Raw genomic sequence first — 27,002 nt, forward strand, 5'->3', positions numbered from 1 at the left:
AGATTTGGCAAGCAGAAGCTTTGTTACTTGGTGGTGATATTTGAGATGGAAAGACCCCAGCATGAGGCAAGCCCCGGGGGAGTTTGCAGAGCTGGGAGTTAGAAAAAAACAAGCCATGGTTTTATTTATAAATGGAACAGTGTTGTGATGGAATTTCCTCTGCTTTTTACAGATAACATTTTAAACTCTTGCTTCAATGGACAGTCATATATTGGAGATCTCTTTCCTTAGTGTGTCATTGACTTCCAAAACAGAATAATGACATTATCCCAGTGACTGATTTGAGAGTGCTGCTGGAGGGTCACTGTGTAACTGTAAACATGTTGTTTTTAGAGGAAGATAGAGGGAAAATAGGACTCCCTAGGAGAGGCTGCTATTGGTGCGGCATTAATTTTATTATTTACGCTAGTGGCCAGAGGTCCCAGTCAGGATTGGGGTCTCATTGGGTACGTCTACACAGAAAAGAAAAACCCAGGACTGGCCCATGCCAGCTGACTCGGGCTTGTAGGGCTCAGGCTGTTGGTCTGTTTCATTGCTTTGTAGACTTCTGGGCTCAGGCTGGAGCCTGGGTTCTGGGACCCTCCCACCCTGCAGATTCCTAGAGCCTGGATTCCAGCCGAAGCCCAGAAGTCTACACATCAATGAAACAGCCCTGCAGCCCCAACCCCGTGAGCTGAGTCATCTAGCAACACACCAGCTGTGGGTGTCTAGTTGCTGTGTAAATATACCCAGAGTGCTAGATGATGTACTAACATAAAATAAAATATAGTACCTGCCTCAGAAAGCATACAGTCTAAATAGTAAACCATAATCTAGTCATTCTTTTCTGCCATTTTGTTAGTGTACATCGGTTTTACTACAGCACGGGTTTCTAGGTAGAATCATGAGTGTCATATGACTATGCAGCCATATAAATTGCAGCAAAATTACTCTTATTTTTGAATTTGCTGCATAGTTACACTTCAAAAACTAAACTTATATTTAAAAAAAAAAGAGTTGTACTTATTGCTCTTATGGGTTGCCAAGAAAACCTTTAAAATATGCTGTGAATATATCCAGTACAGGGATATCTGCATGAATCCACACACAGCTTGAGAAAATGCCTCTGAGGGAAACATGAACTGCCCTGTTTGTCTCACTGAGATGTTACCTCATGGAGGTACTTAAAATGATTAGCAGTGAGTGTTGATATTTAAGCAGAAGTATCTAGATAAATTATGTTTTCATCTCTGGAAGCAGTGGTGAATATGAGAGGGTGCAAAGGGATGGTAAATGGCTGTCGGAGTTAGCTGGAGTGGAGGATGAGGAATTCAATCCTCCTTCCCCAATACAAAAGCCTCAATTTCCTCCTAGGTGCCAAAAACCCAAAACCAACTCCTGTATCTTCCTGGGTGGAAAACTGACTCTCCTATTCAGCTATCAAAACCTCCAGCTTCCCTTCCACATTTTCTGTGATGCAATTATTTCTTTTCAATACAGAAATCTGCAGCACTTTGTAAATTTTGGGGCAGCATACAATAAGATAAATTTAATATCAAAATAAAGAAGTAATGAGTTACACTGGACAGATTGTGCTGTACTGGGACAGGGTGAGCAGGAAATTAATGAGGGGAAGAGCTTGGATGAGAAGGTACTGCATAATTTAAGGGTTTCTGCTGTACAATCCAGGTCTAATATCCCACATAGGACATTGCCCCTGTTTATATGTTACATTTAATTTACCCTGATGTAAGCACTGAGCCTGTAGGTGCTCCTGCACTGAGGTTTTTAGGCTGTGCACCCATGGTGGGAGATTTCTCCAAAAAGCTCTATGTGGACATGGCTTTTACTTGATGTAGAAGACAGGTGGCAGAAGGGAGCCAAGAGAGGCTGAAACAGCGACTGGGGGCATTCTTATTGGAAATGAGACCGGAATGAATCTTTCAAAAGATTGTATTAAACCAGTTACAAGTATAGCTCTCACCTGAACTTCTAGACACCTGGAGGTTAGCCAGTGTCCTAACACTTTGAGTACCAACTGGTTCCTAAGCATTTTGTTGAGGCTGCCTGCCTGCTGCTAGGGAAAGCAAGTTAGGACTCTTCCCTGCAGTGGCCCTGAACTGGCCCTGTCCATCTTACCTATCTAGGAGATCTTCATTCTGTGTGCGTCACTGTGGTCTCTGAGTTCCCTAGGGAGCCCTTTCACTGTGAATTGCCACCTTCTGCTACCAAATCCTGATCCTTCCTTCAGGCTAGGAATGCAAGGCACATCTGGGGTTTAAGCAGAGCAGAGTACATTGCTGACAGCTTACACGAATGGGAGAGTGAGCCTGGAAGCAGGGTAGCAGCATGAAGCTGCCTGGTTGCCAAGGGAAGTGGAAGAGGAATATGAGTCTCAAAGTAAAGGAGAAGCAGAGTGTGTGGGACGGACTGAGATAGAAAATTCAGGATAAATATACAGAGAGTTCTATTTATTTAGCTTAGGTGTTTCCAAGGTGCCTATCATCTCACTGACCTGCTCCCCCACACGGCAGCCAGAAGCCCTCTTCCTTGTGGAACAGTCTCTTATCCTCTTAGTCTAAGCTCTAAGAGTTAAAATAACATCAAAAGTCTTGTCACACCCACAAAAGCAGCTGGGTGTAAATAAATACAGGCAGTTCTTGTTTCTCAGTCCACCCTGTTACTGCAGCTGACTCACAGAGGACCTTAGGATACAGTAGCCTACAATACATATTCAAATCAGATTCACAATGTGTTGCTTTTGTGAGTTTAATTCAGTCCCCTAACGCTGTTTTAATATTGTTTTTGCATTACACGAGCCATTGCTACAGCTTCCAGCAACATCTTTATTCTTTTTCAAAATAATTATGCCTTAAATCATTACAAGTGTTTTTCAATCTGTTGTTTTGTGCAACTGCCTCCTTTTGAAAGTATATGCTAATGTGGATTGCACTCTGAATGGCGGCATGGAAGAGCATCAGTATTGATGTGTAACATATGATAGGGATTGGTGTTATTGGCACCTCTTCAGCATGAATGTGGAGGGTTTTTTGTTTTGTTTTTCTTTCTTAAATTGAGGTCATGCCTGACAGCCAACAAGGGAGCATAACTCCGTTTTTGAATACTTACCCACACATTTATACATAATATATATTGTACAGTTCATTTCAGTAGCAAATGTTCCTCAGATATACAAACATACATCTGCACTAGCTTCCCACTCATTTCATATCAATTCAAAAGTGCCTGCTTTGTTCTTAAAACTTTCCATGGAAATTCTTCAGCCCACCTCATTGACCTGGTCTCTCTCTGTCCTTCCGTTTATCTAGCACGGGCCTCCTCTTTGTCTACTCTCATGCCACTGTTGTGAAAGAACCTTCTATTCTGTAGCTCTTGCCATCTTTTCGAGCCATCATGTGCCTCTGTCAGCCTCATCTGTTCTCTCGCTCTTTTAAAATCTAATCTGAAAAAATATCTATTCTCTTTTACCCCTACCTTTTCATTTCTCTCTCTTTCTGTTTGCTCATAGGTACATAATGACTTCTGTTGTGAATATCCAGATATGATTGACCCAAGAGGAAATGTTTTCTTTGAGGGACAATAAAGCTTGATGTTTACTGAAGCAGGAAGTCAATGTATATATATTGTTACCTGTCTTCAGACTGTCTCCATCAGAAATATCTGAAAATCTCTTTCACATGACCCTGAATTTAAAGTCTTTTCCTTTGAAACTAACATTTTAAAGGTAAATTGAAGTTAGGCAGCTGGAAGGAGAAAGCAGTTTAGTTCCTGGGAGTTAAGTAATAGTTTTCACAGAATTTATTGCAGTCAGTGAGGATGCTCTCATTTGCTTGTCTGAGCTGTTTGGTTTATATTGTTATTGACCTCTGAGGAGGTCCTCAGGAAGTTTGTCTCATCACATGACTGTTTTCAGCCAATCTTGAGCCAGGATATTTCTCACCTATGTAGTAATATTCATTGTATAAAACTAGAAGGTGCTTTGCCAAATGCAGGTGAATTGTAAAATACAACCTGAAAACCCTTCTTCTCACCAGCCCACTCTTTATCCTGACAGTGCCTGCAGCATAAGGCTTTTCATCCTGACAAGCCATTGCCACCCATTGAACAGCACCTTTTAGAAATGTTGGAGACACCTCAAGAGGTGAGCGAAAGATGCCAGGCTCCTCTTGAAAAAATAAAGGCACTTTTTCCCCTGAAAGATGCTGGCAAGAAGAAAGAACAGAAGACTGCTCAAGGTGTCTTCAAAGACAAGTAAGTTGAAGGTTTTTATGGATTTTTTAAAATAAATTGTTCTCTAAGCATTTCAGATTGTTTTTGTTGAATATAGCAGGCTTGAAATCTTTTGTACATGAGACCAATCACTTGTGGATAGAATATCTTGTGATGCCTAAGAGTCTGTAGATAGAGTACCTTGTGGTAGTGTGTTCTGCATGACTGCGTAGGATTTTTTGTTTTGTTTTTATTTTTTTGTCCCAGTATCTAGTTCCCAGGGTGCAATGGATTGGGAACTCTGTGGTCTGTGGAAACAACACATAAAGTTTCATGGGAACATCTTTGGGAAATGGAAAGGAGTCTAAAAAAGTCTGGAGAACATGTACAATGTACATTGTTAACGAATGTATGTATTTGTTGTCATATGAGTAGTAATAAATGGTTTGAATAAGGACAACAAAAGGTCTTGTTCAGTTTAAGATCATATGCATTATACCATGGAGATAGATAAATACTTCAGAGCTTTAAACTGGTTGTAAAAGACGTCTTCCATCTTGGTGTGCTGTTTACATTGTTTAGTATTTTCTATTTGAATGCTAAGTCAAAGGAAAAGCAGCTTGATTTTCATAATAGAGTCTGCTATGTAATATGGCAGGAGGGATAGCTCAGTGGTTTGAGCATTGGCCTGTTAAACCCAGGGTTGTGAGTTCAATCCCTGAGGGGGCCATTTAGGGATTTAGGGATTGGTCCTGCTTTGAGCAGGGGGTTGGACTAGATGATCTCTTGAGGTCCCTTCCAACCCTAATAATAATCTATGCGTTAATTTCTTGAGAAGCCAAGTCACTGTGGACTCCTCCAAAGACTTTTATTTGAATCAACGCTTTTTAGAATAGAAATTGTTGCTGCTGCTATTATTAACTATAATGTGTTTGCCTCACTTGTATTTGTACAGTTAATCCTTTCTCTCACAGCCCCCTGTGGGCTTTGCAGTCTGTCAGCTCTCTGCTTAGCGCAGATAGTCTTTCATCCACTGGTGAAGGGTTCTCTGCAGCCATTTCCCTACATTGTGCAGCAGAGCCCCTTCTGCCTGGCTGTTATGGGAAGACCACATTAAGACTTCTCCTGTCCCTGGTATCTAATCCCGGTTCTTCTTTGACCCTGGTCCTCTGCTTTTTCCTGCCTCTGTCTAAGGGATTCTTGTGTCTAGATGCCTGTAGATCACATGCTTGCTCCTAATCATATGAGTTACAACTATGACTCCCAATTTTCAATGGCCAGAGTCTGTAACAGATGAATGGATCACCCAAGGATCAGTGCTCTGTTACAGGTATATTTACCTTTAAACTACCGTAAATTTTGGGGTTCCCAGTGAGGCTGATCTTACAATGTGTGTGAGTCTCCAGCTTCTTTCATAAATATCTTGCTCTCCTTGTCCCTAGTTCGTAGTCTTCAAAGTGTAAACTTTCTGGGACAATGTCCCTAGTTGGAACAACCTCTTTCCTTTCCAGCTGCAATAGCAGGACCTACCTTCTGCCTACCATCACTGCCCTGGGAGAGCTGCTTCTGGTGTTGGAAGCCTTAAGAGCTGGTTCCCACAGTTGTCTTATTTTCTCCCCTCCAGGAGATTTGATGGGCAGGTGCCTATTATTGTAAAGCACTGTGAAGATTCTGTCAAAGTGTTAAGTATTATTATTATTCTACCACCGTTATTGGAACCAAATAACTTTATTGACATAATTTAAGGTTCTGACCTAAACCACCTGAAAAGAGGAGATTTGGTCTGAAATCAACAAGATGAAATTCAATGAAGACAAGTGTGTAGTACTTCAGTTAGGAAGGAAAAATCAAATGCACAACTGCAATAAATGCTTAGGTCGTAATACTGCTGAAAAGGATCTGGAGATAATAGTGGATAGCCCATTGAATATGAGTCAGCATATCCAGAGTTGTGAGAGAGGCTTATATTCTGGGGTGTATTAACAGGAGTGGCCTATGTAAGACACAGGAGGTAATTGACTTGTTCTGCTCCAGCTGAGGCCTCACTAAGGCCGAATACTGTGTGCAGTTCTGGGCACCACATTTTAGGAAGGATGTGGATAAACTGGAGAGAGTCCAGAGGAGAACAACAAAAATGATAAAAGCATTAGAAAATCTGACCTATGAGGAAAGATTTAAAAAGTAGGTGTATTTAGTCTTGAGAGAGAAAGACCGATGAGTGACCTGATAATAGTCTTCAAAGATATTCAGAGCTGTTAGAAAGAGGACGATGAGCAGTTGTTCTCAATGTCCATTGAAGGTAGGACAAGAAGTTATGGAGTTAATCTGCGCCAAGGGAGATTTAGGTTAGATATTAGGAAAAACTTTCTAACTATAAGGGTAGTTAAATTTTGGAATGGGTTTCCAAATGGAATTACGTCATTGGAGGTTTTTAAGAACAGGTTGGACAGACACCTGTCAGGGATAGTCTGGGTTTACTTGGTCCTGACTCAGTGAAGGGGGCTAGATTTGATGACCTCTCAAGGTCCCTTCCCACCCTGCATTTCTGTGATTTGTACTTAGAGCTATCCATTGTGTTCCCAACCTCTTAGTGTTTATGGTGCTGTAGGAGTTCTTAACTGAATCTGTCCTGTTCTGTATCATTGTTTGTATTTCAATGTCTAGGCATAGTGGGATGAATTGCACAGTGTGATGACCTTGGTTCTGAATGTCCTTCCTTTTGCCACTTTGAGTTAGCATCTGTAACATTTTTGTTTAGTAATAAATATTGAGAAGTACACCCAGTGATGAGCTGCCAAAATATTAACAACCGGTTCCCTCCTCCTCACCCACCCCCCCGGGGACTCTTGTCCCATCCAACCCCCCCATGTTCCTTGACAGCCCCCCCCACCCATGCCCTATCCACCCCCCTTCCCTGTCCCCTGACTGCCCCTTGCCACCCCATACCACCCCTTCTCTCATTCCTGATGGCACCCTGGGACCCCTACCCCATCCAAACACCCCTTCTCTCGGTCCCCTGACTGTCCCTGCAATCCCTACCCCTAACTGCCCCCTACCGCCCCATCCAACCCCTGCTCCTTCTGACTGCCCCCGGACCCTTGCCCCATTCAATCCCCCTGTTCCCTGCCCTCCACCCCCCCAACTCCCCTGCCCTCTATCCAACACGCCCTCCCTGCTCCCTTACCTTGCTGCCTGGAGATGGGGGCCCAGCTGGGCTGGGGCTGGGACCCAGACACCGGGGCAGGAGCTGAGCCGCGCCGCCCGGCCGGACCTGGACGCCGGGGCAGGAACCGTGATGCGCTGCGCCACCCGGCCGGACCCAGACCCGGGGCAGGAGCCGCGCCGCGCCGCCCGGACGGACCCAGACGCCAGGGGCCGGGGCAGGAGCTGCGCCGCCGCCGGACGGACCCGGACCCGGGGCCAGGGCAGGAGCAGGCCGAGCAGCCGAGCGCGCGCGCCGCAGCCGGACCCAGGGGCAGGAGCCGAGCCGCGCCGCCCAGCCACACCTCCCCTCCCCCCGCTCCAGCTTGCCTGCCTGCTGCTGGTTCAGGCTTCCCGCGGGAAGCAGGGGAGGGGGAGGAGAAGGGGGGCGGAGCAGGAGAGGAGGGGGACGTGAGCTTGGGCCGGAGCTTTTGTTAAATAAAGCCCTTATAGAACTGGTTCGCGCGCAACCGGATCGCGCGAACCGGCTCAGGCTCACCACTGAGTACACCTCTACCCCGATATAATGCTGTTCTCAGGAGCCAAAAAATCTTACTGTGTTATAGGTGAAACCGCATTATATTGAATTTGCTTTGATCCGCCGAGTGGCGCCCCGCCTGACCCCCAGCACTGCTTTACTGCGTTATATCTGAATTTGTGTTGTATCAGGTCGTGTTATATCGGGGTAGAGGTGTAATTTTAAAAATTCTCATTTAGTACTTTGTGCCCTTTATTTTATTTACTCATATTGAATATTCAGTTCCACTGGTCAGTACTGTTCATCACTTCTTGTCCAAACCCAGATTGTTAAATACCTTGCTTTCTATTTCATTCACTGCTTTGTTTGTGCCTGCTTGCTTTTGTGTTAGCAGTATTGACAAGGTTTATTAATTCAGGATTAGTGAATTCTGGTTCTTCCTTCCTGTGTCCCAACCAGTAATATAAATACTTGGTACTTTTAACAGGTCAGTTTCACAAAGCTGAAAATTACAAGCCAAATCAACTGGGAGAACAAATTTAAATGGAAAAATGTGAACAATAATTGGAAACTGTTTAAGAACATTTTACTAGATGCCCAAAAAGCCATAATCCCACAGGTGAAAAAACTGGCCTACATTAGAGGGGAAGTAAAAGCAGCCAAGAAAAAAAAATCAATGTATAACAAATAGAAAAAGGGAATGTTGGCAGCAAAGAAAAATCTATTGCAGCAGATTTAAGGACAACAAGAAAGTTTTTAAAATATATCAGAAACAAAAGACATTCTGCTGCTGATCTATTACTAGATGTGTCCAGTTCCTCTCTACTGCTGAGCCACCAGCGGTGGATCCTCTGCTCATTAATTAATTGTTGGTACAATGCATCAAGAGTTGTGGTGGATTCCACATCTCTGGAAATATTTAAATCAGGATTGGATATTTTTCTAAAAGATATGCTCTAGTTGAACCTCAGCTATTAGATTTGAAGCAGGAATTAATTTAGGGAAGTTGTATGGATTGTGTTATGCAGGATGTCAGACTAACTGATCACCATTGGCCTTTTTAGCCTTAAAATTAATGAAGCTGTGAGAGAGATTTCTATTTCAAACTCACTAAAATTCAGAAACCTAAACTCCTGGTATTAAGGAGAAGATGCACAGTGCTATTAAACATTTGGTTTTGATTTGAAAGAAACACTACATTTTTCTTTGCTCTAAAGGTAAGTGCTGTTTGTACAGTACTTTGCGTGTTGAGTGAGATTATCTCTTATTTATCACTGTCTTTTAAAATAAGGCATTATGTGTCATGTGAATGTCATCAGTACAGTTAGGACATTCCTTGGAGGGAAAAGTCCCAATATTGGCAGTATAGTCCAGTGGACTGGATCCTGGACTTGCAGTCAGGAGACTGGGCTCTGTTCCCGTTTGTATCACTGACTCTGTGGGATCTTGGCCAAGTCATTTCACCTCTTTGCTTTTTAGTGTCTCCACCTGTAAAATAGGGATAATGACACTTGTGCAACTTTGTATGAATCTTTGACACCTACAGATGCGTAATGTTGTTGTTGTTATTATGAATCACCAATACTATTCATGCAGCTTCTAGGTTTTTTATTTGATGTCTCCCATCCAAATGTTCACCTGATTCACCTCTGCTTAGTTTTTGAGATCTGATGGGATCACAGTATAATGGTGGTATGGACTAGAAACAAGCTATGTTAATGTAGATTTTAATATTCAGCATTCATTAATCAGTTTCACTTTTGTTGAGTCCTAAATGGTAAGAAGTTCAGTAAAACAGAAATTTTCCTTTTTCTTCCGTGGGTTTGCAATGAAGAGGTAGGAGCCACTCTAACCTCAGTTTGGGAAAAACTGTTATATAAACTTAGAAGTGGGTATAATATTCCAGCCTTTAAATTAATCTTAAATGTACACTTCATTAATTTTTCTTAAATATTTTTTACATTTCTAAAATGCAGTTAGCTAATCAATATATTACGAGTAACAGATAAACTTTAAGAGAGACATCTTCAGCTCATGTAAACTGGTATGTGTCCATTGGCTTCAGCTGAACTACACTGATTTACACTAGCTGAGGATCTGGCCCTAAGTTTAAATACAACTTTATTTTCTTCACAGCATCTATCATACCCGTAATATCCCAAAACACTAAAAATATTAAAACATTAAAACAACATTAAAAATAATGGCAGAGGCACAAAGAAAAAAATGAAGCTTTCACAAGGGTGAAAGCATGTTTTCAGAGGAGATTTTAAGAGAACATTGCACTGCTATAGTGCCCTTTCATTCAAGGATCCCAACACTCTTTAATACATTAATTAACTTACCAGTCCATAACCTATGCTTTATTAGGTGAGTATTACTTTCTCCATTTTACAGATGAGTACATGGAGGCAAAGAGTGATTAAGCAGTTTTCCCCAGTGTTGCTTGATATAATATGCCAAACTTTTACAGTGAGTGAGAAGCAAGGCTATGTCAGATGACAGTAGTTGCAAAGGAGAATGATTTTATCCCAACAGTGACAAAATTAAGCAAAGGGACAAAGAAGACCAATGATAAAATTGAGGGAGAAAAGTAGAGATAGGTGTGGTCTGTGATGTAGGTAGAGGGTGGTAAAGATGAGGGTTGGAAAGTTTCTTTCTAAAATTAGAGCTTTACCTTTCATATTCTTGTAATTTTTAAAGCTAGTTTCCAGTTGCTAAGAATGCAGAACAGTGCCTGGCCTAGTGTCTTTTTCTCATCCTTACCTTTTCAAGCATCTGATTTTCTTTGCTGCAGGTTCAGGATTTTTCAGAATAACACTTTTATTTGATTCTGTTTTTGGTTTCTATGAACAACTATTAACAGTAATTGATGTCTCAGGGTATGCCTACACTATGAAATTAAGTCGAATTTATAGAAGTCGATATTTTAGAAATCGATTTTATACAGTCGATAGTGTGTGTCCCCCACTCCAAGACCATTAAGACCATTAACTCGGTGGAGTGCGTCTACAGTACCAAGGCTAGCGTCGACTTCCGGAGCATTGCACTGTGGTAGCTATCCCACAGTTCCTGCAGTCTCTGCTGCTCATTGGAATTCTGGGTTGAGCTCCCAATGCCTGATGGGTCAAAAACATTGTCGCGGGTGGTTCTGGGTACATGTCGTCAGCCCCCATCCCCCCCCACCCCTCCCGTGAAAGCAACGGCAGACAATCGTTTCGAGCCTTATTTCCTGGGTTACCAGTGCAGACGCCATACCACGGCAAGCATGGAGCCCGCTCAGCTCACCATCACCGTACGTCTCCTGGGTGCTGGCAGAAGTGGCACTGCATTGCTACACAGCAGCAGCTCATTGCTTTTCGGCAGCAGACGGTGCATTACGACTGGTAGCCATCGTCGTTGTCTCCTGGGTGCTCTTTTAGCCGACCTCGGTGAGGTCTGTCAGGGGCACCTGGACATAAATGGGAGTGACTCCAGGTCATTTTTTTTTTTAAGTTTTGTCTCATGGAGATTCAGTCCTGCCTGCACTACACCGTCTTCTGGCGAGTCTGCTGCCAGCCTAAGATGTATAGGAGAGATGGAGTGGATCAAAACAAGAAAGACCAGATTTGTTTTGTATTCATTTGTATTCATTTTCTCCTCCCTCCCTGAATAGTGGGGGGAGAGATAGCTCAGTGGTTTGAGCATTGGCCTGCTAAACCCAGGGTTTTGAGTTCAATCCTTGAGGGGGCCATTCTGTGTGACAGTTGTGTGTGTTTCTCCTTGATGCAAACCCACCCCCTTCATTGATTTTAATTCCCTGTAAGCCAAGTCGCCCCTCCCTCCGTCAGAGCAATGGCAGACAATTGTTTCGTGCCTTTTTTCAACGCAGACACCATAGCATGGCAAGCATGGAGCCCGCTCAGATCACCGCCGCAATTATGAGCACTGTAAACGCCACACGCATTATCCTGCAGTATATGCAGAACCAGAACCTGCAAAAGCAAAACCAGACAAAGAGGCGATGGCAGCGCGGTGACAAGAGTGATGAGGACATGGACACAGACTTCTCTCAAAGTACTGGCCCCGGCAACGTGGACATCATGGTGTTAACGGGACAGGTTCATGCCATGGAATGCTGATTCTGGGCCCGGGAAACAAGCACAGACTGGTGGGACTGCATAGTGTTGCATGTCTGGGACGATTCCCAGTGGCTGCGAAACTTTCGTATGCATAAGGGCACTTTCATGGAACTTTGTGATTTGCTTTCCCCTGCCCTGAAGCGCAAGAATACCAAGATGAGAGTAGCCCTCACAGTTGAGAAGTGAGTGGCGATAGCCCTGTGGAAGCTTGCAATGCCAGACAGCTAACCTGTCAGTTGGGCATCAATTTGGAGTGGGCAAATCTACTATGGGGACTGCTGTGATCCAAGTAGCCAAAGCAATCAAAGAGCTGCTGATATCAAGGGTAGTGACTCTGGGAAATGTGCAGGTCATAGTAGATGGCTTTGCTGCAATGGGATTCCCTAACTGTGGTGGGGTGATAGAACCCATATCCCTATCTTGGCACCGGAGCACCAAGGCAGCGAATACATAAACCGAAAGGGGAACTTTTCAATGGTGCTGCAAGTACGGTGGATCACAAGGGACGTTTCACCAACATCAACGTGGGATGGCCGGGAAAGGTACATGACTCTTGCATCTTCAGGAACTCTGGTCTGTTTCAAAAGGTGCAGCAAGGGACTTTCTTCTCAGACCAGAAAATAACGGTTGGGGATGTTGAAATGCCTATAGTTATCCTAGGGGACCCAGCCTACCCCTTAATGCCATGGCTCATGAAGCTGTACACAGGCAACCTGGACAGTAGTCAGGAGCTGTTCAACTATAGGTTGAGCAAGTGCAGAATGGTGATAGAATGTGAAGCGTTGAAAGCCAGTTTCATGACTGGCCAGGCTACGGTTTGAAAGTTCTGTTCGTTTCTCCTAGATGACCCCCCACTCTGGTTCACTCTGCTTCCCTGTAAGCTAATCGCCCCCCCCCCTTCGATCACCGCTTGCAGAGGCAATAAAGTAATTGTTGTGTCACATTCATGCATTCTTTATTAATTCATCACACAAATAGGGGGAAAACTGCCAAGGTAGCCCGGGAGGGGTGGGGGAGGAGGGAAGCACAGGGTGGGGTGGGGAGGAGGGAAGGACAAGGCCACACTGCACTTTAAAACCTATTGAATGGCAGCTTTCTGTTGCTTGGGCAGTCCTCTGGGGTGGAGTGGTTGGGTGCCCGGAGGACCCCTCACCACGTTCTTGGGTGTCTGGATGAGGAGGCTATGGAACTTGGGGAGGAGGGCGGTTGGTTACACAGGGGCTGTAGTGGCAGTCTGTGGTTATGCTGCCTTTCCTGAACCTCAACCATACGCCGGAACATATCAGTGTTCCTCCAGTAGCCTCAGCATTGCCTCATGCCTTCTGTCACCAAGCTGATGCCACCTATCATCTTCAGCCCACCACTTATTATCTTCAGCCCGCCACCTGTCCTCGCATTCATATTGTGCTTTCCTGGACTCTGACATTGTCTGCCTCCACACATTCTGCTGAGCTCTTTCAGTGTGGGAGGACTGCATGAGCTCAGAGAACATGTCATTGTGAGTGCATTTTTTTCACCTTCTAATCTTCGCTAGCCTCTGGGAAGGAGAAGATAGTGTGAGCGTTGAAACATTTGCAGCTGGTGGAGGACAGATAAGGCTGCCCTGCCCAGAAACCTTCTGCAAAGGCTTTTGGAGTACCTCCAGGAGAGCTTCATGGAGATGTCCCTGGAGGATTTCCGCTCCATCTCCAGACACGTTAACAGACTTTTCCAATAGCTGTACTGGCTGCAAATGCTAGGGCAAATTAATCATTAAACACGCTTGCTTTTAAGCCATGTATAATATTTACAAAGGTATGCTCACCAGAGGTCCCTTCTCCGCCTGGCAGGTCCGAGAGGCAGCCTTGGGTGGGTTTGTGGGGGTACTGACTCCAGGTCCAGGGTGAGAAACAGTTCCTGGCTGTCGGGGAAAACTGTTTCTCCACTTGCTTGCTGTGAGCTATCTTCAACCTCCTCCTCCTCCTCATCCCCAAAACCCGCATCCCTATTGCGTGCTACTCCAGTGACGAAGTCAAAGCACAGGGGTGGGGTGGTTGTAGGGGCATCTCCTAGAATGGTATGCAGCTCATTATAGAAGCGGCATGTTTGGGGCTCTGACCCGGAGCGGCCGTTTGCCTCTCTGGTTTTTTGGTGGGCTTGCCTCAGCTCCTTCAGTTTCATGCAGCACTGTTATAGCCTCTGTCCTTCATGCCCTTTGAGATTTTTTCAAATATTTGGGCATTTCGTCTTTTGGAACAGAGTTCTGATAGCACAGATTCGTCTCCCCGTACAGCAATCAGATCCTGTACTTCCCGTTCGGTCCACGCTGGGGCTCTTTTGAGATTCTGGGACTCCATCATGATCACCTCTGCTGATGAGATCTGCACGCACCTGCAGATTGCCACACTAGCCAAACAGGAAATGAGATTCAAAAGTTCGCGGGCCTTTTCCTGTCTACCTGGCCAGTGCATCTGAGTTGAGAGCGCTGTCCAGAGTGGTCACAGTGGAGCACTCTGGGATAGCTCCCAGAGGACAATACCATCGAATTGCGACCACACTACCCCAAATTCGACCTGGCAAAGTCGATTTCAGCGCTAATCCCCTCGTCGGGGGAGGAGTACAGAAATCGATTTTAAGGGCCCTTTAAGTCGAAAAAACGGCTTCGCCTTGTAGACGGGTGCAGGGTTAAATCGATCTAATGCTGCTAAATTCAACCTAAATTCCTAGTGTAGACCAGGGCTAATTCACAATATTTGTAATCATTCAGTAGCTCTGTCATTCTTACCTCAAATTGGTTTTCCTTTTTCAATAGCCTCATATGTTTATGCTTAAGAGCAAAGAACAGAATTATACACATCTTTGATTTTTCCTGTTATTATTAACTCGATTTTCTTCTCCCATCCCTAAGATGTACTGTTAAAGTTTACCATATTATATTAGCTGACAAAATTCATTCTTCTGTTTGAGTCTTCACCTTGGAATCTGTTATCTGAGAGGACGAAGTTAGAAGATGGCCTAAAACCATAATTAATTTAAAAAAATTAAAACTTGTCTTTTGAAAGTATTTTCAGATATAGTTTAAGGTCGTTCTGAGAGCGCTCGCTCCCATACCTAATTGGGGATTGTCTAGTAAGTTTTGACAGCTGTAAGTGGAAGTTGATAAAGCTCTAGAGTACACTGATGGAAAAGATTGGTTATTAGACTCTCAGCTCTCTGTGTACACAGATATCTAATAGCTATCAATTCCATGACAGGAACTAGCAAATAATATTTGAAGAGTAAATGGATTTCTTACTTAAATGTTAAGTTTCCATTACCTGCTCTGGCAATTTCATCTTTAAAAGGAATATGATGTGAATGCTAATGATCACGAATATGCTATAAAATGAAGCTGGGCTGCCTTAGCATGTGGACTTCCACATAATGGGTCTGGCAGTGTCCCACATTCCTGGTGGTGGGAAAAAGTCTTTTGTTCAACCCTAGCATAGTTGGGCACTTAATCCATTGACTTCAGTGAGGGTTGCTCTTGCTTACACAAAGGTTGAATTTGATCCATTGTTTCTGCTGGGGGGTGCTCTCTCCTCCTGTCTGCTGTAGGAAGAATAAGGTAAGGTATGGAGATTTAGGTTAGATATTAGGAAAATCTTTCTAACTATAAGGGTAGTTAAGGTCTGGAATAGGCTTCCAAGGGAGGCTGAGGGATCTCCATCATTGGAGGTTTTTAAGAACAGGTTGGATAAACACCTCCCAGAGATGGTCTAGGTATATTTCGTCATGCCTCAGTACAGGGGGCTGGACTTGATGACCTCTCAACATCCTTTCCTGCCCTACATTTCTATCAGTATATGGTTTGTCCATAGGGTGGAGACAATCATACAACATAAATTGTCATCCTGGTCTTCTCTTTTTATCATATATTGCACAAACACACACACTTGTTGCTCAGGCGGGAGGTTGATTTGTTTTGATTTGCTGCATTTATTTTTTTGTCATCTTCACTTCCAGCAATGAAGATGGACCCAGTACTAAAAAGGCAAATGCTGAAAATGAAGAAGGCAGCTTTAGCATCGCAAACCTTGCTGAAGGCAATGTCACCACTGTAAGCTTTACAAATCCTCTCTTTCATGGGAAAGAATAATTCTAGACCTTCCCTTGGGGACTGTTTTTTTATATTAATGGAGGGGCATCTCTCATCTGAAATACATTTGATTGAGAATTACTTCCTGCTGGATGTAAAATGAACTGACTAGTCCTGTTCTTGTATTTATCTGAATGTAATAGCCAGCTAGCTCTGACTGCTTTTAAGGCAAAATTCTTCCTTCCCAACATGCATGGAACTCCCAAGAGCTATTCCTTAGGTGTAAGAGAAATAGAATTTCAGAACTGAGATTCACTGTTAGATACAAGAGCAGAATTTGTTCTTAGTTTTCTCTTGTATCTGCTGCTTTAAAAAGCAAAATAAGGGCTGGTCTAAACTGGGGGGTGGGATCGATCTAAGATACACAACTTCAGCTACACTATTCGCGTAGCTGAAGTCGAAGTATCTTCGTTTGACTTACCTGGCCATCCTCATGGTGGCGAGTCGACTGCGGCGGGTAGTATAGTCGTACCCTAAACCCCTTCATATTCCGCTTTTTCCAAATGTTGCTATGATTTCAGAGCCTATTGTCTGCATTGCTTGGGAAAACAAGTCACAAAATTGGTTTATTTCTGCCACCAAAGTTAAAGTTAAATTAGCTTCCTATCTGTTAGGCTTCATTGGCATGCAAGTATGTGTCGGAGCTATGTATCTTCCTTTGCTTGCCTGATTTTGGTATCAGAGAAAAAAATAGTTATTTTATATAAATTAAGATAAAAGATAAAAGAATATCTCAGTTCTTTTCAACACTTGAAATGTATGACGTGATTTAAAAAGAAAGAGGGCTGTGCTCATTTCACACCCAACATAAAAATCAGATTTTCTAATAGCATAGCATAGTATACTTTTGAAAAATGGGGGAAAAAAAAAAAACCAAAACCCCAACCCACTAACAGGAAGAAGCAATGTATTAGAAGATGTGTGTGAGAAATGTTTGCTTGTAAAGCATTAAAATATAAAATAAATTTAGAATAATTTTGACTCACTGTTTAGGGAGAAGAATTTAAATATACCTTTTCCCTGAAGCCAAAATGAGTATGGTGATATAGGGGGAGTTTATATGTAGAATATAGTCCGAAGGATGCAGGAAGCAAGTGGATGGGCTACATAGCCTTTTTCCATTCCCAGATCTTTACTGTGAAAGTTACTTGCAACCTAAAAAATTATATACCTTTTCCTTGCATTCTTTTCAGTTTGCTATTAGAATATTTGTTAGAATACTAGGGTCCGAGTACTTCCCTCAGAGCCACAAGCCAGTACTTAGCGGAAGGCAGAATTTGGCCTTAAAGAAGAATATAATGTGGTGGGTTAGATTGATCAAGTAGGGAACAGAGCCAAGAGTATTTCTCCTCTATCTTCAGAACAGTGGAGCCTTTCTCAGAGAAGACTGACTGTATATTTTGTTGTGGCTCAGAGTTAACGTGGTACGCTGGAAAAAGGATGCTAAGCAGTGTAGATTTGTATGTCTGTAGCTCTTCTGCTCATTTCTGCAGTGAATCTTTCTTTATGCCTGATCTGCTTTTAGTTCCCTTAGATGGTGTGAGGTCTCTGCCCTTACACGCTTTCTCAAAGCATCTGCTCTGAAATGTCAGACTGGACCAGAAAGGGCAGCAGCTAGCTGAATTGAGTATTAGCTTTTCCAGTGTCTTATTGGAGGGCCGAATCAACTACTCTGTACCCGCATTGCTAAGAACTCTCACTCCTAATTAAGCATGGGTTAAGATGAATAAGCTACAAAAAGTCTGGAAGCTGAACTAGCCAACAGCCTGAATTCCTGTACCTCTGACCTCCAACGCCTAGAGAATGTGATCAGTTCATAGGAGGGAAGTATAGTAAGTGTAAGTTCATCTTGTATAGCTGTTCATGTCAAAACTAGCCTCTGATCAGGGTTAACATTTCATCCTAAGAATTGTCCTTTATTTGACCCCATAGTAGCAAAAAATGTACCTTCTCCATCCATATTGAAATAAATTGATGGTAAATATTTCTGTTGATATACAGGAGGAAAGGGGAGCTATGCGTTGGCATGTAGTGTAATCATTCCTCGCTCTTTTGTAGGTTGGGAGTATTAACCCAGCAGAAAACTTCTGTGTTCTAGTGAGGCAAAAGAATGCTAACTTCAAGGAAGGTAAGTTGCTTTTATCTGGCTTAACTCTGCTTAACAGCAACTTCAGAGTTCAAATGGCCATAACAGAAAAATCATCACCACAGTTGGCACTAATTGGCCCTCTTCTTGACTGCCTCAGCTGAGGGCAGGGATTGTGTGAACTGGATAAACTGAACATTCTACTCATTTATGGAGAAGTGGTTTTTCTGGATCAGGATTGAGGCATGTTGGCAGGACAGCATGTGAGAAGTCTGTCCTGCTACTGCTGATTTATCCTGTTCTGCGAAGAAATAAGAATTTAGTCTCTAATAATCTGCATAAATAAATAGGTTTCAGAGTAGCAGCCATGTTAGTCTGTATCTGCAAAAAGAAGAGGAGTACTTGTGGCACCTTAGAGACACATTTATTTGAGCATAAGCTTCCGATGAAGAGGGCTGTAGCCCACGAAACTTATGCTCAAATAAATTTGTTAGTCTCTAAGGCGTCACAAGTACTCCTATAAATAAATAGGTATCCCCTATTACAGTGGGTCTCACACTTTTTTACTGGTGACCCCTTTCATATCACAAGCCTCTGAGTGCAACCCCCCTAATAAATTAAACACCCTTTTAAATATATTTAACACCATTATAAATGCTGGAGGCAAGCAGGGTTTGGGGTGGAAGTTGACAGCTCGCGACCCCCCATGTATTGACCTCATGACCCCCTGAGGGGTTCCGACCCCCAGTTTGAGATCCCCTGCCCTATTACTCTTGTGAGTGAGTGAATGAGGATAGGTGAATTTAGGGGAGAAGTGAAAGTGAGAGTATGAATAACTAGCTACTATATGAATGATGGGAGATAGGAAGGCAGCACTTGTATGTATTAAATGTGCACTCAATCAGCCTATTATTCAGCACACAGAAAAGGAAAGAAGGGGGACATTGATGTAGAGGCGAGAGGAAGTGCAGACTGCAGTGACCAATCCATTGACTGTGATATTTTCATGTCCTGATCTTGAAAACCCAAGTACATTTTCCTCTGTGTTTACACCATTTCCCTCTCCTCACCTCCCTGGGGTTGGCCATCATTTTCACATAATCCCTAGGAATTCTGAAAATATTCATAGAGCACAGTTACAGTGGAATGAGTAAAAGACTTAGAGCTGCAAACGAGACCCAGCCTGGAGTATAATGAGAAGAGTGATCCTGTACCAAGGTGCAGACAGGTGCAGCGGTTTCAGGTGGTGCCTCCCAGAAAATGTTAAAGGGACGCTCTGTCTCTGAAAACCTTGGCTTTCAGGAGTGGGCAGAATGTGTTCAGAATTAGTCTTCTCTTTTTAGTATTTGGGAACCTGCTCTTTTGCATCAAAGCCCCCTTCTGGTGACTGATAGTGATTGCATGTTAGGAACAGTATAAGTGAGAAAGAAACTGCTTTGAAATGCTGGGAAATGAGAGAATCTACTATTTTTAGTGGGAGGGGATTGGGGAAAGATTTTCACTTATATTGGATCATGAATTCCTTCTATGACACCTTGCTTTTCCTTTCCCCCCACGATCCATTTGTTGGGACTGGCTGTGCTTTTCTTCTGCCCAGGGAAACGCAGGGCTCCTACCTTGGTTGCTGCCCCAGTAGGAGGTACTTACTGGATTTGCAGGTGGCCTCTAGGCTGGTGGTAGTCAAAGTGCAGCCCATAGAGTTGTACAAGGAGCCTCGTGGTTGCCAGCTTTTTTATGGATGTTTGGCTGCTGGAAGCTACGTTCTTGGAATGCATTCATTGTTCCCTCTTGATCCAAGCAGCCCGGTCTCTTTTCTGACCTGGGCAGTCTCCCACAACCCCACCTCCATATTAAGGAAGGCAATTTCAGGCTACTCTGTTTTTTTGCGAAATAAATGCAGCAGTCAATATTAGCAGCGATAAAGCAGAATAGCTACCAAAATGCATGGAATGCCACCGTTAGACGTGCTGATATAAAAGCATATAAGGTCACTGTTAAGATTTTGCATTATAGTGTAAGTTGGATGAAGTTGGGTATGTATTGCTGCCTCTAGGAGATAGAATTGAAAGCCTTATGGAGCGTGTTAACAATAGTGTTGGAGGCAAAATTAAGATGGAAAGGGCTGCACAAGTTTTTCTGCTTATTATTTTCATTCTTTTAAGGTTTTGAGTAGATGAGGTATGTCCTGCCACAACCTATTGCCACTAAATGTAGTGTCTATTTGCTAATCAAAAGGTATGTGCACAGTGTAGTTCATGGGTATTTCACTCAATTCTTTGCACCTTCGAAACATAGATTGATGTGTATGCTAAGTTGTATATACATTTATGAATACAGTCTGTTAAAGCTTATATCACAGTTTATTGCCCAGAATTTTGATAGTTAAAACTCACTTAAATTATAAACAAATGTCCTGTTTTTTTAAAATGGTTTTTAATTCAAGCAAACAGCAGAAATCCCCTCATTCAGAAATTGTATTTGACATCATGCTTCCAAATCTCAGAAACATCAAAATGCAATGGACTATACTGTAGGCCAAAGTGGGATCCAAATAAAAACCATAAATAAAATACTCTGTTTCAGCAATTAAGTAAATCATACAGGAAAGGGATTTAAGCTACAAATACTAAAATCTGCATAATGGACATACTGAAAACTATTTATATTTAAGGTTATATTTAAAGTTGTCCGTTATTCAGTCACTGTCCCTGAAATGGTTGCCATCTGTGTTTGGATGGCTTTTGTCACTTCCAGCAATCTGCCTTTGTTTTGTGTATGATATGGGCTATAATTACAGGATATGGTTATATGGAATGTAGTTCAGATATCCATTAAGGAAGAGAGATGGGAGACGCTGTGTAAATAAAAACATTTTCAGCACATCCATTTTTCTTCTTTAAAGCCCTTAATAGCTTGATATATAAAAAAATTACAGACATACTTTTTAATGGCTTGATATATTGCTTTCTTGTGGTGTATAATAGTGGACCCTGCCTTAAACCTGCTGAATGGTTTTGGCTTTTTATACTTTTGATATCATACTTCAGGAGGGAAATATTTTTTGTGTGCAGAAAATGTGAAATGTTAAACCCCCTATGCAGAGAAAGATATATTATGTGGCATTCAAATAGTTTATTGAAAAAAGTAACCAGATACCAACCTGCATTTCATTATTTTAAAATTTGACATAAAAATGAGAGAAAAGAGAGTTTGTGCTCTATTTTGCTTCTTTATGCGGTAGAAAGAATGCCTGAGAGTCTTCCATGCTAGGCAGAATCTCAATTTCTAATGAAAAATGGAAGAAAAAAAATGAGGAATAAAAAAAATCCTGTGATGACTGAAGACCTAGTCAAATGACGACTTTGCAAGAGCCAAGAGAGTAAAAGTGAAGCTATTAAGAGGAGAAAGGATTTTTAATCAGACTGCTTTAATATTTTGGAGAAAGAAAGTTTTTTTTTAGAAATTGAAGTTACATAGGTGTTAAAAAAGTCGTATTTTAAAGATCAACCACGCCACCACCTCCTTTCTCCGTTATTAAGGTGAGGACTCTAATGATACACATATTGTACTATCCCCAACAAGTTCTCCAGCAAAACCATTGAAGCCATGTTTCTGGTATTTCCCAGGTTAAAACAACAACAACAAAAAACCCAAGCATGAAAAAACCCTTCAGAAAGGCTTGACAGGATATTTTTTGTTTTAAAGAAGTGAAGAAGGGTACAAGCTGGTCCTGTGCAGTGACTACACTAGCACTTTAAAGCTATTGCACCTTGCAAGAGTGGGCTGTAGCTTTGTGGTATTCATGGAAGAAAGCAGTGTGCGTGCTAAGTAAACAGAGGGCCACGTGCTGAGTTTCACAGTATACACAATGTAGAAGCCAGCTCATTGAAAGTATATGTATCTATTGGGGATGATTAGAGAATGTCCTGATTTAGACAGGCACAAGAGTTGTCCCGATATCAAAGAGGCAGGGGCAGAAGCGCTTTCTGAGACTGGCACTCCAATTTGTTGCCAAACCATAATCATCTTCACTTTGTAATTGAAGCGTGTGTGGTTTGTCACTGTACACTGCCACTTGTGGCTGACATGATCTGCTGTATTTGAGGAGGCCGACTTACTAGTGTGATAATTATTGCGGGTGAAGCTGGCGTTTTTCATAGTCTGTGTTTTTTTTTTCAAATAGCTTCAGTCTCTCGTTTACTGTTCATGGCCACAAAGATGTCATTTTATGCAGGTCTTGCTCAGAGTAGGTTACAAGTGCTCAGTCATCCACAAAGAGCAGTTCCTCTAATAAGAGCTTCTGACAACTTTGTCAGTGCATGCAAATAAAATAAATTAGTTTGTCTGAGTGAAATCTAATCTTTACTCCAGGGATAGATCAGGAATTGCTTCATCTACCATTGCTTCAAAGAAAAGTCTAAAACACAGCGGGGACATTATGCACCCTGCCATCATTATAGTGCCAAAAGGGTTGAACATCATTTTACCTGGATAGACTTTTACAAGCATGCTGTCTATTCTCTAGTTGTTGGATAATAGCGGACATCTTATCCTAACAGCCATATTTTCTTATAAGCCCCTAGAGACTAGGATTGCTGACAGACTTGAGTTAGATTGATAAAATAATGTGCATAGGTCTTTTGTTTTGTTCTGTGAATTTTCCTTGCAATTGGTTAGCATCAAAAATCTTATCAGACAGCCAGCGTTGTGGCCAAAACACACAGTGTTTTGATTAGATGTACTTTCAGTATTCTCCTAGTAAAGCGGTATTGCTGCAATTACATATGTGGAATTTATGTTGAAGAGCACTATAGAAATGTCTAGAAAGAATTAGTAATACCACTGTCACTCTTTGAGTCTTTGTGCTTGTTGCAATGTTGTCAATTTTTCTTACTTCCAGACATTGCAGAGAAATGACATTAGACAGTCAATCAGTGCATCACATCCACATGTATAGCTCTCCGCAAGTATCCTATCCTGCCTAGGAGACTCATAGTGTTTCCATTGCTTTGCAAATCTCCTCATAAATAGAAATTATATCCAGGTTGTTTTATATCAGATTGTTTCATGGTGGTAAGTGAATTGCTATGATGATAGATTTGCTTTGGAAATTTAGCAAATGTTCACACCAGGGGTGGTACTTTCTTGATAAGCATCTCTGTATATAGAAGTGCAGCAAAGATTATTACGGTTTATTATAAAACACTAGTATTTCTTGTTAGTATATATTTGATTTTAGTTCACCTGCTTGCTTACTACCCCAGGTATCTTTCATACATCAGAGATAGTTTGGACTTTGCTGCCAAATACACCAAAATCTATGACTGATTTGATGAAAATACTTAAGCCATTAGAAGATTTGTGTATTAAATTGCTTGGAAGTTCTCTGTAAATCTGCTTCTTATCTGCAGATTGGTCATCCAAAGCAGTCGCTCAGCTACTACCAGTTATATCGTCCATTGTATATAGTCCATTTCTCCTCAATATCTAACTAAGCATTGTTTCTTGTATTGTGTTTTGGCCCAAACACAACACAATACAAGATTCTATATGAGTGTTTATTCACTACTGTGTCTTTAAAGCAATGCAGTTCTTACTTCTTGACTACTTGGCTTGAGGACTTTAGAAGTTGAACTTGTATGTATGTTTATTGTCTTGGGACAAAGTAGCTACTGCTTGATTGATTTTGCCTGCTAAGGTGACACTTTACTGAGGTATGGTAGTTGCCTTGTGCAAGAAACTACTTGGAGAGCCACAAACAGGAATTGAGAATGCTTGAAGGTCAAGTTTGTGGAACCATTACTAAACTAAGGGTATGTCTACAGTACAAAATTAATTCAAACTTATTCTATTAGAATTTTCGGAAGCGATTTTATACATTCGGTGTTATGTGTCCCCACTAAAGTGCGTGAATTTGGTGGAGTGCATCCACAGTACCGAGGCTAGCATTGAATGTCGGAGCAGTGCACACTGGGAAGCTATCCCACAGTCCTCGCAGTGCCCGCCACCCATTGGAATTGTGGGTTAAGCTCCCAGTGCATGATGGGGCAAAAACATTCTCGCGGGTATTTCTGGGTGTGTGCCGTCACTTGCTCCTCCCTCTGTGAAAGCTATGGCAGACGTCACACTGTCAGCAGACGGTGCAATATGGTGCATCGCCTGTCTCCTGGTACTATGAATCCACCTCGCATGTCCTCTTGTCTTTCTATCTACTCTTTTATCTAACCATTTCCCGCCTTTTTTTGGCTACCGTGAACCGAGCAGCACAGCTTCCACCACAAACTCTGCTCTCCTGCTCTTGCATCACTAGCTAATTTTTCCATGTTGTCTGTCCTGGGGTCACGTGCAAGCTACAGATGGCAACAATTCCCCGCCTTTTTTTGGCCATCGTGAACTGAACCACACAGCTTCCGCCACAAACTCCGCTCACGCTTCCGCTGCAAACTCTGCTCTCCCGCTCTTGTAGCTCTAGCGAGCTTCCTGACCCCGTGAAAGCTACAGAACACAACCATTTACTGCCTTTTATCAGCCACCTTGAACCGAACAGCTCTCCTATGTTTCGCGCCCTTTTTCCAGGATTACCCATGCAGGCACCATAGCGCGGCAGTCACGGAGCCCACTCAGATCTCTGCTGCAGTTTGACCATTGTAAATACCTTGCGCATTATCCGGCAGTATGTGCAGTACCTGCAAAACCGAGCGAAGAAGCGACGACAGTGCGATTACTATACCGAGGAAGACATGGACACAGACGTTCCTAGAAGCATAGCAAGTGGCGATTGGGAGATCATGGTGGCAATGGGCCAGGTTCATGCCATGGAATGCTGATTCTGGGCCCGGGAAACAAGCATAGACTGGTGGGACCCTAAAGTGTTGGAGGTTTGGGATGATTCCCAGTGGCTGCGAAAATTTTGTATGCGTAGGGCCACTTTCATGAAACTTTGTGACATGCTGTCCCCTGCCCTGAAGCGCAAAGACACCAACATGAGAGCAGCCCGCACAGTTGAGAAGCGAGTGGCCATAGCACTGTGGAAGCTTGCAATGCCTGACAGTAATCAGTTTGGAGTGGGCAAACCTACTGTAGAGCCTGCTGTGCTGCAAGTAGCCAACGCAGTCATTGACCAGCTGCTATCAAGGGTAGTGACATGGGGAAATGTGCAGACTATTGTGGATGGCTTTAATGCGCTGGGGTTCCCTAACTGCAATGGGGTAATAGACGGATCGCATATCCCTATCTTGGCCCCGGCACACCGGGGCGACCAGTATGTAAACCGCAAGGGGTACTTTTCCATGGTGCTGCAAGCACTGGTGGATCACAAGGAACGTTTCGCCAACATCAATGTGGGATGGCCGGGAAAGGTGCATGACGCTCGCATCTTCAGGAACTCTGGTCTGTTTGAAAAGCTGCAGAAAGGGACTTACTTCCCAGGCCAGAAAATTACTGTTGGGGATGTTGAAATGCCTGTAGTTTTCCTTGGGGACCCAGCCTACCCCTTAATGCCATGGCTCATGAAGCCGTACACAGTCACCCTGGATAGTAGTTAGGAGCAGTTCAACTATAGGCTGAGCAAGCGCAGAATGGTGGTAGAATGTGCTTTTGGACATTTGAAAGCGCGCTGGCGCAGTTTACTGACTCGGTTAGATCTCAGCACAACCAGTATTCCAATTGTAACTGCTGCTTGTTGTGTGCTCCACAATATCTGTGAGAGTAAAGGGGAGACGTTTATGGCGGGGTGGGAGGTTGAGGCAACTTGTCTGGTGGCCAATTTCGCACAGCCAGAGAACAGGGCAATTAAAAGAGTGCAGCAGGATGCGCTGCGCATGAGAGAAGCTTCGAAAGCCAGTTTCATGACTGGCCAGGGTACGGTGTGACAGTTGTGTTTGTTTCTCTTGGTGTTACCCGCACCCTATATATATGAAAGGAAATAAAGTCAAAATTGTTTAAAAACTGTTCTTGATTATTTGTTGCACAACACATTGAGAGAAATCAGAAGGCAGACTGCGGGAGGGGAGGTATTGGGTTGGGGGGGTGGAGGATGAGGGAAGGACAAATCCAGAAACCAAATCAAATGTTCACATATGCCAGCTTTCTGCTGCTTGGGCGATCCTCAGGGGTTGAATGTGTGGGTCTCCGTAGTCTCCCCCCTCATGTTCTGATGTGTCTGGGTGAGGAGGCTGTGGAACTTGGGGAGGAGGGAGGGCGGTTATACAGGGGCTGCAGCAGCAGTCTGTGGTCTTGCTGCCTTTCCCGCATTAGATCCACCATACAGTGGAGCATGTCCGTTTGCTCCCCCATGAGCTTGACCATAGCGTCCTGCCTGCTCTCATCGCGTGCGTCCCTCCTCTCTTCGAGTTCCTGTAATGCTTTACGGGACTCTGCAATTGTTTGCCTCCATGCATTCAGCTGGGCCCTATCAGTGCAGGAGGACTGCATGAGCTCGGCGAACATGTCGTCCCAAGTTCATTTTTTCTGCCTTCTAATCTGGACCAGTCTCTGGGACGGAGTAGATAGGGGCCACGTCGAAACATTTGCACCTGCGGGAGGAGAAAAAGAGAGGGTATTTTAAAAGATACATTTCAGAGAACAAAGGGGACACTTTGGTGTGAGTAAGCCATCGCACAGGGCCGGGCAATGGAATTCAGCTTGCAGGCAGCCTAGAGGCATGTGGGGTTCTGCTTCTTCTACATTCATTTCAATGCTTTCAAATTGCTGGGCCCCCTTTCCCATAGCAAGCAATGCCTGGTGGGTTTGCCATATAAAGGAATGGCCTGCAGGCTCTCTGGGATGATC

At 43.2% G+C, this 27,002-nt stretch overlaps 1 protein-coding gene across 2 annotated transcripts in view; it reads left to right on the top strand.

Annotated features, from left to right (window-relative positions):
* Window positions 1-27,002, top strand: part of XRCC5 (X-ray repair cross complementing 5) — an 84,488-nt gene that overhangs the window by 39,896 nt on the left and 17,590 nt on the right. For both annotated transcript variants that reach the window (XM_039495162.1, XM_039495163.1), the window contains 3 exons: window positions 4,055-4,251; window positions 15,994-16,087; window positions 18,185-18,254. In XM_039495162.1, coding sequence (XP_039351096.1) covers window positions 4,055-4,251; window positions 15,994-16,087; window positions 18,185-18,254 — 361 coding nt within the window. The remainder of the gene's footprint in view (window positions 1-4,054; window positions 4,252-15,993; window positions 16,088-18,184; window positions 18,255-27,002) is intronic.

Source organism: Mauremys reevesii, linkage group 11 (assembly GCF_016161935.1).
Source record: "Mauremys reevesii isolate NIE-2019 linkage group 11, ASM1616193v1, whole genome shotgun sequence".
Lineage (NCBI taxonomy): Eukaryota > Metazoa > Chordata > Testudines > Geoemydidae > Mauremys > Mauremys reevesii.